This window comes from Ceratotherium simum, chromosome 18 (genome assembly GCF_057802395.1).
Source record: "Ceratotherium simum simum isolate JZ-2026a chromosome 18, ASM5780239v1, whole genome shotgun sequence".
Classification (NCBI taxonomy): domain Eukaryota; kingdom Metazoa; phylum Chordata; class Mammalia; order Perissodactyla; family Rhinocerotidae; genus Ceratotherium; species Ceratotherium simum.
In genome coordinates, this window is record NC_141917.1 from 10,675,271 (window position 1) to 10,687,911 (window position 12,641).

At 43.2% G+C, this 12,641-nt stretch overlaps 1 protein-coding gene across 1 annotated transcript; it reads left to right on the top strand.

The window, feature by feature from the left end:
* Window positions 1-9,767: 9,767 nt before the first annotated feature.
* On the top strand, window positions 9,768-12,222 carry LOC147914580 (uncharacterized). The gene is made up of 2 exons (XM_087443139.1): window positions 9,768-11,069; window positions 11,374-12,222. Exons 1-2 carry the CDS (start codon window positions 9,921-9,923, stop codon window positions 11,380-11,382), a joined length of 1,158 nt encoding a protein of 385 aa, XP_087299265.1. The 5' UTR covers window positions 9,768-9,920; the 3' UTR covers window positions 11,383-12,222.
* The last annotated feature ends 419 nt before the right edge of the window (window positions 12,223-12,641 follow it).

The following is a 12,641-nucleotide window of genomic DNA, read 5'->3' on the forward strand; positions in this document are numbered from 1 at the left end:
ACCAAAGTGGTAAATGTCCATTTTCATCACACCGTATCAAGGGTACATATTATCAACATGGCTTACTACCGTTGATGTTCACCTTGATCATCTGGCTGAGGAAGTGTTTGTCGGGTTTCTCCACTGTAAAGTTATTCTTTCTTTCTTTTTCCTTACTGTGCTCTTCAGAAGAAAGTCACCACATGCAGCTCACATTAAGGAGCAGGATATTATGCTCTACCTTCTTGAAAGTGGAGTATTTACTTAAATTATTTGGATTTTTTTCAGCTTTATTGAAGTAAAATTGACGAATAAAACTGTAAGATAGTCTATGACATGATGATTTGATATATACATACATTGTGAAAAAATTCCCGCCATCAAGTTAATTAACACATCCATTACCTTACCTCACATATTTACCTCTTTTTTTTTTTGGTGAGAATATTTAAGTTCTACTCTCTTAGCAAATTTCAATTATACAATTCAGTGTTGTCAACTATAGTCACCATGTTTTACATTAGATTCTCAGAACTTATTCATCTTATAACTGAAAGTTTTTGCCCTTTTACCAACCTCTCCATATCTCCTCCCACCCTCAGCCCCTGGCAACCACCATTCTACTTTCTGTTTCTGTGAGTTAAGCTTTTTTTTTTTTTAAATATTCTACGTATAAGTGATACTATATAATATTTGTCTTTCTCTGTCTGACATTTCATTTAGCATAATGCTCTCCATTTTCATCTACAGTGTCACAAATGACAGGATTTCCTTCTTTTTTAAGGCTGAATAATATTCCATTGTATATATAATCCATATTTTCTTTATCCATTCATCCATTGATAGACACTTAGGTTGTTTCTGTACCTTGGCTATTGTGAATAATGCTGCTGTGAATATGAGAGTACGGCTATCTCTTTGAGATAGTGATTTAATTTCCTTTGGAAAAATACCCAGAAGTTGAATTGCTGGATCATCTGGTAGTTCTATTTTTAATTTCTTGAGGAACCTCCATACTGTGTTCCATTGTAGCTGCACCAGTTTACATTCCCATCAACAGTGTACAGGGGTTCCTTTTTCTCTACATCCTAGCCAGCATTTGTTCTCTCTCATCTTTTTTGTAATGGACTTCCTGACAGATGTGAAGTGATATCTCACTGTGGTTTTGATTTGCATTTCCCTGATGATTAGAGATGTCGAGCATCTTTCATATACCTGTTGGCCATTTGTGTGTCTTCTTTGGAGAAATGTCTACTCAGGTCCTGTGCACATTTTTTACTTGGGTAATTTGTTTTTTGCTCTTGAGTTGTATGAGTTTCTTATATATTTTGAATATTAACACCTCTTCAGATAGGTGATTTGCAAATATATTTTCCTATTCCACAGTTTGCCATGGCTTCCTTTGCTGTGCAGAAGCTTTTTAGTTTGATGTAGTGCCACTTGTTTATTTTTGCTTTTGTTGCTTTTGCATTTGATGTCAAATCCAAAAAAAGCATCACCAAGAATGATGTCAAGGAGCTTACTGCCTATGTTTTCTTCTAGGAATTTAATGGTTTCAGATCTTATGTTCAAGTCTTTAATCCATTTTGAGTTAATTTTTGTGTATGGTGTAAGACAGGGGTCCAGTTTCATTCTTTTGCATGTGGCTGTCCGGTTTTCCCAACACCATTTAAAAAGACTTTCCTTTCTCCATTGTATATTCTTGGCTCCTTTGTCATAAATTAATTGACCATATATGTGTGGGTTTATTTCTGGGCTCTCTTTTCTGTTTCACTGATCCAGGTGTCTGGTTTTATGCCAATACTATACTGTTTTGATTTTATATATAATATTATACATATAATATAATTATATATGTTCTATTATGTATGTGTCATATATACCATATATAGTACATCATATAATTATATAATATAGACATTGTATATCATATATAATAACCAAAAATGTACGGATAATATAATATACAATATAATATGCTAATACCATACTGTTTTGATTACTATAACTTTATTATAATATAGTTTGAAATCAGGAAGTGTGATGTCTCTAGCTTTGTTCTTTCTCAAGATTGCCTTGGCTATTTTGAGTCTTTCATGATTCCATAGAAATTTTGGGATTGCTTTTTCTATTTCTCTGAAAAATGCCATTGGAATTTTGATACAGATTGCGTTGAATCTGTAGATTGCTTTGGGTAATATGAACATTTTAACAATATTAATTCTTCCAATCCATGAGCACAGAATATCTTTCCATTTATTTGTGTCTTTTTCAATTTTTTTAATCAATGTCCAATGTCTTATAGTTTCCAGTGTAGAGATCTATCTCTACACTACAACAACCTCCTTGGTTAAATTTATTCCTAAGTATTTTATTCTTTCTACAGTTCTATGCATAAGCTACAAAATCATGAAGTTTAAAATTAATCTAATGCATTTGTAAATGCAAGTTTGCTTAAAACAGGTCTTCATGAATAAAACATTCATTTTAAACATTAAAGAAAATCTAAGTGAATATAATAATAATCACCAATAGTAACACAATATCATAAGTATGAACAAATATCAATAGATACTAATGAAAATTTATAAGGTGATTCTAAAATTGATATGGAAAATTAAAGTGCCCATAACAAACACAGAACTTCTAAAGGAGAAAAACGTGTAGTGGAGACTTGCCTTATCAGATATCAAGACTTATTGTAGAACTTTATTGATAAGGATGAATTAAGGTGGTGTGGTTCTAGAGTAAGTCTTGATAAATTCACCAAGGAAGAAAACATAAAATCTAAAAGAGAAATTTAGACATTTTTGGAACTTTAATGTGTAACAGAGGTAGCCTGTCTGTTCACTATGGAATGGAGTGACTATTCAATTAATGAAACTGGAAAAAAACATGACTACCATATGGAAGTAAATGAGATTGATTCTTTCTCACATAACATAATAAAGTAAATTCCATATTTATTCAAAATTTATATCTAAAAGTAACTCCTTAAAATACTTCAGATAAAATATTGATTCATTTAGCAATTTAAATTAAGGAATATTTTTATCTAAATACACTTTTTAATCAAAAAAAATGTTTAACAGAATAAAAAATACCTTAAAAAGTTGGATAAGATAACTTGAAATACAGAAAAGAGATAAACAATAGCAACAGGAATATAATGCATTCTCACAAATCAAGAATGAAAGGACAATTATCCATTGGAAAGAAATGGGCAAATGATATGAAAAGGTATTTCATAAAGGAGGAAATACATGTAGCAAAAACCTTAGGAAAGATGCTCAAAATCATTTACAAGATAATGCAATGAAAACTATACTGATTCAGTTGGTAAACACTAAGAAATGTGACAATACACTATGTTGAAGAGCACCTGAGTCAGTAAGATGACTTATACATTATGAATAGGAGCTTAACATAATGCAATCCATTTTGTGAAATGGTTTAGCATTATATTATGAAGACAAAAGTTCAAATATGCTATAATTCAATAAATCTTCACTTATGTGTATACTCAAGAGAATCTCTAGTACTTAAAGCCCAAGAGAGAGCTACAAAGATACTTAAAACGGCATTGCATCAGATATTAAAAAACAGGAGTGGAGGATCAACGAAAATCTTCATTGAAAGGGAGAATGAATAAATTGTAGCACACAGCCACAAAGTAATTATATGCCTTATAGAAAAAAACTATAACTACACCTAGCAATATGGATGAATCGTCCTAACGCCAAGAGAAAAAAAAAAGCCAGTGAGAGAAGCATATATGTATAGACTGTGGTACTATTTTTGTGGACTTCAACAACAACTATGTGTGTTTGTGTGTGTGTATACACATGTTTAGATGAAGTAGCCACATAAATGACAAAATACTTTGAGAAGTGAGGAAATGATCATCAAAACTTTATGGAAGGGGAAGCAAAGGAAACGTGTAAGTGAGGAGTTCATAGGTGCATGTGACTGTCAAAATTCCAGAACATAGTCAAGTAATGGATTCGAAGATGTTCATTATATTATGCAAAACACATAACTACATGCATACATAAATCTCTTAAAAATTAATATAATTCAAATTGTATCTCTTTCCATATTAATTCATAAAGTAATCTGTATATTCTTAGTTGCCTCTTTTTATCGCTCTTCTCTTCTGTTTCTTTCAACCTCTAGAATCTACCTGATTTTTCTAAACTGCAAAGTGAAGCTGAAATAAACTTGGTTCCTGACATGGTAAGAGAGAATCCTGTAGGAACAAAGAAATACGATTTTTTCTGCTACAAAAAAAAAAATAAAGAAAGAAAATAAATCTTTTATTACTCCTTCTTCCATAGGTCTGACCTGGTGCTTTGCCAAAGTTTCCTCAGAGAATCAAAAGCTTTGTTGAGGAAATCCAGTTTCCCTGTCAGATTTTTTTTTTGTGAGTTCTTTTTCTAAATAATTAAATTATGCTGCTTTCCATTCTAGGGAAAACTTAGGTGAAATCCTAATAAATAATACTCAGCAAGTGTTACTTTATACTTTTGTGTGACAAGGAATTCCTAACAGGTAACTATAAATTACAAAATTATGTATTTGCAAATGTGCTCTAGGGGCCAGCCCCATGGCAGAGTGTTTAAGTTCTTGCACTCCACTTTGGTGGCCCAGGATTCACAGGTTCAGATCCCAGACGCGGACCTACACACTGCTCATCAAGCCACGCTGTGGTGGCGTCCCACATACAAAATAGAGGAAGACTGGCACAGATGTTAACTCAGGGATGATTTTTCTCAAGCAAAAAGAGGAAGACTGGCAACAGATGTTAGCCCAGGGCCAATCTTAAAATAATAATAATAATAATAATGTGCTCTAAATGACTTTAGACTTGGTAAATGAGTTAATTGCATTTTTTTTTCCTGACACTTGAAGGATGTTTTATCAAAGTAGTTAAACATCAGATCTTAGATTCAGCACTGGAGTCTAAGTTTGAAAGCTAGATCTGCTGCTTACAAGTCTTGTGATCCAAAGCAAGTGTGCCTCAGTATCCTCAACTGTAAAGTGGAGACAGTCATGGTGCCTACTGCCTCGGGTGGTTGTAAGGATTAAGTGAATTAATAAATGTAGAGCACTTAAAACAATTTCTGGCAACAGAATAAGTACTATACAATTATTTGCTTTTTTTTCTTCATAGCAAATCTTTTTTTCATCCATTCAAAATTTTGTACCAAATAAGTAATAAATGTTATGCGTTGTGCTAGATGTCAGACGCATTGAGTGAAATTTATACTAAATTCTTCCTACGTGGAGATTGATCTAGAAAGGAAGGCACTTTGACCAGCAAACATAAAAAAGAGGCATTTATTTCTTATGAGAGATGACAGAACAGGTGAATTAATTTAGTCTGGGAAGTAAGGTAAAGCTTCGTTGAGAAACGATATTTTAGGTTGTCTCTAAGGAATGAAATGGAATAGGCAACTGGCGCAAAATATTTCCAATGGAGTACACCAAATGGGCAAAGACACTGATGCAAGAAAGGGAATAATGGGAAAGATGGTCTTGGAGAAAAGAGTAAGGACTAGCTAATGGAGAAAATGAAAGAAGCTACAATAAATATTTTGGAATATAGGGAGGATAAAATAGAAAACCATGAATTTATTTCTAGGAGGAAAATGATCTGATTTATATTTTAAAGAAAACCTGGTAATATTTGGAGAAGGGGTTGAGACAAGGGATAGCAATGAAGGAAGTAAATTATATTAAAAATTTAAAAGTTAATACCTTAGAGACAGGCACCTCCACACCCTAAGGATTCCTGGTATAAGGGGGAACGTTTATCGATCCTGACTGACTCTATTCATAGAAGACTCGCCCTAAACTGTTCGGGGAAAATTAAGAACAAGAGAGTGCTCCAGAGGGATAAGTTTGGGAGGGTCGGGGTGGAGGGGGTCCAGATGGGGACGCGTGTGTGTAACCTGATAATTGCTTCGCGCCATAGCAATTCACGCCATAAAATGTAACTGTTTAAATGTTTTAAATTAGCCAATCATATAAGACCGCGCCAACCTTTTCCCGCTTTATGCTTCCGAATCCTATAAAAGAGCTTGCCCCTTAAGGTTCGGGGTCGACCCCTCTGTCTCCTGCGAGAGATACGTGTCGACCCGGAGCTCCGCTTAATTAAAACCTCGTGCATTTGCATCAAGCTCGGTCTCCTGTGTCTGTGGGTCCGCGCCTTCCCGAGACTGGAGTTGGATTTCCTTTTTGGAATCCTACATTTGGGGGCTCGTCCGGGATCTGCGCGGTCACCCCAGACTCCGAAGACCCCTTGGAGGTAAGCCTGAGTGACTGGGTGTGCGAGTGTGTGCGGCGCCGCGAAGCATTGCTTTGGTCTCGGTATCTGGGCAGCCGCCGCTTCGGGCCGAGAGGGCCCAGCGGCTGCAGTGGCAGACGTGCTGGGAACTGCAGGCTGCAACCCTGGGGGACGCCCCAAGGGACAAGGGGAGTCAGGAAAGCCTGACCACCCCCCTTCAGGTGGAAAAAGAAACGGCACTCTTTTTCCCAGGGAGGACACGAAAACCCCTCCCATCTGAAGCCGCCTTAAGTTGGCTTGTAGAGACGCCAACCGGGCGAGATTGTTTATGTTCTGGTGTGTCTTTGATGTTCGTTGTTCTGTTTTTGTTCGTTACGTGGACCTCATTTGACGGGATGGGACAGACTATGACGACCCCCCTCTCTTTGACCTTAGACCACTGGACTGAAGTGAGAGCGAGAGCGCACGATTTGTCGGTAGAAATAAAAAAAGGGCGTTGGCAGACTTTTTGCGCCTCTGAGTGGCCCTCCCTCAATGTGGGTTGGCCCCTGAGGACGTTTAATCTAACTGTTATCCTCGCGGTGAGGGCTATTGTTTTCCAGGAGAAACCGGGGTCCCATCCTGACCAACGACCATATATTACAGTGTGGCAGGATCTGGTGCAGAACCCACTCCCGTGGGTTAAGCCATGGGTAAAAGCAGAAAAACTAAGCCCCGAGTCCTGGCGCTGCAGGATGCGGAGACACGGCAAAAATCGAAATCAACTCGAACAGCGGAGTCGGAGACCCCTTCGGCCCCCGGGGGTCTACCCTGAGATTGAGCCTCCTCCCGAATGGCCCCCTTTCTCGCCTCCCCTTACCCCTCCCCGCTCCAGGATCGCAATCAGGACGGAGGCGACTGGCTCGGGTCCCTCCGCTGGAACCCGAAGCCGCGCGGAGCCACTCGGGCGGGCCTGATACCACGGTGGCGCTCCGCTAAGAGAGTATGGAGCTCCTGCGGGGCCCAACCAGCTGTCACCCCTCCAGTACTGGCCTTTCTCTTCCTCAGACCTGTATAACTGGAAAAATAACCATCCCCCCTTTTCAGAAAACCCCGCCGGATTAACCGCCCTGATAGAGTCCCTAATGTTTTCCCATCAGCCCACTTGAGATGACTGTCAACAGCTCTTACAGGCACTCTTCACCACGGAGGAGAGAGAAAGAATCACACAGGAAGCAAGAAAAAATATCCGAGGCACCAACGGGCAGCCGGCAACGATAGCTGAGGCGGAAGAAGGGTTTCCGCACAACCGACCCAACTGAGACTATAACACGGCTGAAGGTAGGGGGTCGCTGTCCGCTTACCGCCGGGCTCTAGTGGCGGGTCTCCGGGGAGCCGCAAGGCGGCCCACCAATTTGGCTAAGGTAAGAGAGATTCAGCAAGGACCCACTGAACCCCCCTCCGTTTTTCTAGAACGATTGATGGAGGCTTACATGCAGGTACACGCCTTTGATCCGTCCTCGGAAGGGCAGAAGGCCTCTGTCATTATGGCCTTTATTGGACAGTCAGCCCCAGATATAAAGAGGAGATTACAAAGGCTAGAGGGGCTGCAAGACTACGACCTGCGGGGCGTAATAAAGGAGGCTGAAAAGGTGTATCATAAAGGGAGAGTGAAGAGGAAAGAGAGAGAGAGAGAAGGGAGGCTGAGGAGAGGGAAGACAGGAGAGACAGGAGACGAGAAAAAACTAACTAAAATACTGGCCGCAGTGATAAAAGCGACAGGGCCAGATCACAGACAGTCAGGGAACCTGGGCAACGCGCCCACGACCAGGCTCACGCAGACGGCAACCCTTGGACAAGGACCAATGTGCCTATTGTAAGGAGAGAGGACACTGGGCAAGGGAATGCCCCAAGAAAGGGCCACACCCAAGGTGTTGTCTTTAGGAGAGGACGAAGAATAGCGGGGCGGGGCTCGGGCCCCTCCCGAGCCTAGGGTAACCCTAACTGTTGAGGGGACCCCTATGAGTTTTCTGATTGATACTGGGGCTGAATATTCAGTACTGAAGCAACCTTTGGGGAAATTAAAAACTAAAAAGACTCTGGTTGTTAGAGCCACTGGGCAGAAACAATACTCATGGACTACTTCCCGGACAGTGGACTTGGGGAAAAGAAGGGTGTCCCATTCCTTCCTAGTGATTCCTGAATGCCCGACCCCGTTGCTAGGTCGAGACCTTTTAACCAAACTGAAAGCTCAAATAGATTTTGCTCAACCTCGGCCTACAGTATCCTGGTCCGCACCTACCACCATGATATTGGCCCTGGAGCTAGAGAAAGAATATCGGCTCCATCAGCAGCCTAAGCCTAGAGCTCGGCTCAATACCGATAAGTGGCTGATCGAATTTCCAACGGCATGGGCTGAAACCGGGGGACTAGAGACGGCTACGAGAATTCCCCCAGTCGTGATAGATCTTAAGGCCGGAGCCCTCCCGATAAGGGTGCGTCAATACCCAATAAGCAAAGAGGCCAGAGAAAGAATCGCCCCCCCATATCCAGAGGCTGCTCCAACAAGGAATCCTGGTTCCTTGCCAGTCTCATGGAACACCCCCTCCTGCCTGTAAAAAACGCTGGAACTAATGATTATAGGCCGGTCGAGGATTTGAGAGAAGTGAATAAGAGAGTGCAGGATTTACACCCTACGGTGCCAAACCCATATAACCTACTCAGCTCCCTCCCCCCATCACGAAAATGGTACACTGTCTTGGACCTGAAAGATGCATTCTTCTGTCTACGGCTTCACCCAAAAAGCCAATTACTTTTTGCTTTCGAGTGGCGCGACCCTGATATGGGGATCGTTGGACAACTGACTTGGACGAGACTACCTCAAGGTTTTAAAAACTCCCCTACCCTGTTTGATGAAGCCCTCCACAGGGACTTGACTGATTATAGGGTTAAAAACCCTCAAGTGACTCTTTTACAGTATGTAGATGATCTACTGTTGGCGGCGGAAACCCCGGGAGACTGTGAAGAAGAGACCAAGCGCCTCCTGGCCGAGTTGGGTGAGTTGGGATACCGGGCGTCAAAAAAAAAGGCACAGTTGTGCCAGGAAAAAGTAGTCTACTTAGGCTACACACTAAAGGACGGCCAAAGGTGGTTAACCGACGCACAGAAAAAGACTGTGACCCAGATTCCGGCCCCAACCTCCGCTCGCCAGGTAAGGGAATTCCTGGGGACAGCCGGCTTCTGCCGATTGTGGATCCCTGGGTTTGCTACCCTGGCTGCTCCACTGTACCCATTGACTAAAGAAAGTGGGAACTTTGTCTGGACTCTAGAGCACCAGAAGGCTTTTGAGACTCTAAAACGGGCATTATTAGAGGCACCCGCGTTGGCCCTACCAGATTTGACCAAGCCCTTCACCTTGTATGTAGATGAAAAAAAGGGAATCGCCCGGGGAGTCCTAACTCAAGCCCTTGGGCCCTGGAAGCGCCCAGTCGCATATCTATCAAAAAAACTGGATCCGGATCCGGTAGCCAGTGGATGGCCCTCCTGCTTAAGGGCAATCGCCGCCACTGCCCAGCTGGTAAAAGATGCAGATAAGTTAACTCTGGGCCAACAGATAACCGTAGTAGCCCCCCATGCCTTAGAAAGCATTATCAGACAGCCTCCAGATCGATGGATGACTAACGCCCGGATGACTCACTACCAAAGTCTGCTCCTAACTGAGAGAATTACCTTCGCCCCACCGGCCATCTTAAACCCGGCCACACTACTGCCTGAAGCAGATGATAAAATACCTGTTCACCAATGCGGCGACATCTTGGCATCAGAAACGGGGACCCGACCCGATCTGCCGGATGAGCCATGGGCTGGGGCCCCTAATTGGTACACCGACGGCAGCAGCTTTATGGCAGAAGGTAAGAGGATGGCTGGGGCTGCTGTGGTAGACGGGAAAAAGACTCTGTGGGCAAGCAGCTTGCCGGAAGGGACTTCTGCACAAAAGGCTGAGCTTATCGCCCTGACACAGGCGTTAAGGTTAGCTGAAAATAAGGCTGTGAATATATACACGGACAGCAGGTATGCCTTTGCTACTGCCCATGTTCATGGGGCTATTTATAAACAAAGAGGGCTGCTTACCTCGGCCGGAAAAGATATCAAAAATAAAAAAGAGATTCTGGGCCTCCTAGAGGCTATACATTTGCCTAAAAAGGTGGCAATCATCCATTGCCCAGGTCATCAGAAAGGCACCGACCCCATAGCTCAAGGGAACCGCTTAGCAGATTTGGAAGCCAAGCAGGCGGCACTAGGACCTATGGTCCTGACTCTCCAGGGAGCTAAGGTCAACAAAACTGTCTCCGGTGGGGAACTAACTAAAGAAGAGAAAGTCCTTTCCGTTGCAGAAGGGCGAGAATATCTATCACATCTACACCGGCTAACCCACTTGAGCCCTCAGAAACTAATTAAAATTATTGAGGCCTCCCCGTACCAGGTACCAGATTTGAGAAAGGCGGCTGAGGAAATTTATAAAGATTATAGAGCTTGCGCTCTCACAAATGCTGCAGTTACCAAATACCGCACTGGACATAGACTCCGGGGAGACAGGCCCGGAACCTTTTGGGAGATAGACTTTACTGAAATCAAACCGGCCCGGTATGAGAATAAATATCTTCTAGTATTTGTAGATACCTTCTCGGGATGGGTAGAGGCTTTCCCCACCCGAAAAGAGACTGCCTCTGTAGTAGCCAAGAAGATATTGAAAGAAATCCTCCCGAGATTCGGGATCCCAAAGGTAATTGGATCTGACAACGGTCCTGCATTCGTTGCCCAGGTAAGTCAGGGACTGGCCAGTCAACTGGGGATCAATTGGAAATTACATTGTGCTTATAGACCCCAGAGCTCAGGCCAGGTAGAAAGGATGAATAGAACAATTAAAGAGACCCTAACTAAATTGTCCATAAAGACCGGCGATAGTGACTGGACAGCCCTCCTGCCCTTTGCCCTGTTCCGCGCCCGGAACACCCCACAGGGACCCTTAAAACTTACACCCTTTGAAATCCTCTATAGAACCCCTCCCCCTTTGGCACAAATAGGGATACATGACCCTGACATTATACCTTCTATACCTTTGTCAGCCCGCTTGAAAGCACTCGAGGCCGTCAGGCGCGACATCTGGAACCAGCTAAAAGAGGCCTACCAGCCTGGTGATCTGCTCATCCCGCACCAATTCCAGGTTGGGGACTCTGTCCTTGTGAGACGACATCGGACGGGGTCATTAGAGCCACGTTGGAAGGGGCCCTACGTGGTGCTCCTCACTACGCCCACAGCAGTCAAGGTGGACGGTATAACCTCTTGGGTTCACGCCACACACGTAAAGAAGACACCCCAGAATGCAGCAGATCTCTGAAAGGTAAAAAAGACTGATAACCCTCTTAAGCTGCGTTTGCGTCATGGGAACGGCGAACAAGTCGTCCAATCCTAATCCCCACGCTCCTCAACTGCTCACGTGGCAAGTCGTCTCCCAGGTAGGAGATATAACCTGGTCAATCCAAAAAACTGCTTCCCCTTGGACATGGTGGCCAGACTTACACCCTGACCTTTGTAAACTGGCTATAAGAACCCCCGACTGGGATTTCATGGGTCGACGAAGGGGGGCAAAACAAGCCGGAAGATGCCACTCCCCCCATCGCAAGGGTAAACTAAAGGCATACCCCTTTTACGTGTGCCCCGGTCACCACAGACCTCGTTCAATTGACTCCTGGTGCGGGGGCAAAGAAGACTTCTACTGTAAAAACTGGGGATGTAAAACCAGTGGGACTACTTATTGGGAACCCTCCTCTTCTTGGGATTTAATCAGGGTTAGAGCAAATTATAGCCACCAGATGAGTCGGGGCTCAGAATGCAATACCTGGTGCCACCCCTTAACCATTCAGTTCACAGGGAAGGGAAAAACAATTAAAACCTGGATCGGAATGGTCATTCATGGGGAATAAGATTGTACAAAGAACGGTGCGATGATGGCCTGACCTTCTCTATTAGATTAAAAATAGAACCCCCGCCAGCAGACCAATAGGGCCAAACGGGATCCTAGCCGATCAGAGGCCCCCTCTGTCCCAAAAATCCCCCGCCAGCAGACCGATAGGGTTAAATAGCCCCAAACCCCCCCAGGTAAAATCCGTAACCCTAAATGGGGCCGCAGATAAGGTCACCAGATCTGCTTCATGACCACCATCTACGCCACCTCCCGCAGTACCTACTGAGCAAAGATGGCACAGACTGTTTAACTTAGTATGGGGAGCTTACTACGCCTTAAATGATTCCAACCCTGAAATGACTGAATCATGCTGGCTATGCCTAGCGGTCAGCCCCCCTTATTATAAAGGAATTGCCACCATGGGGGTCT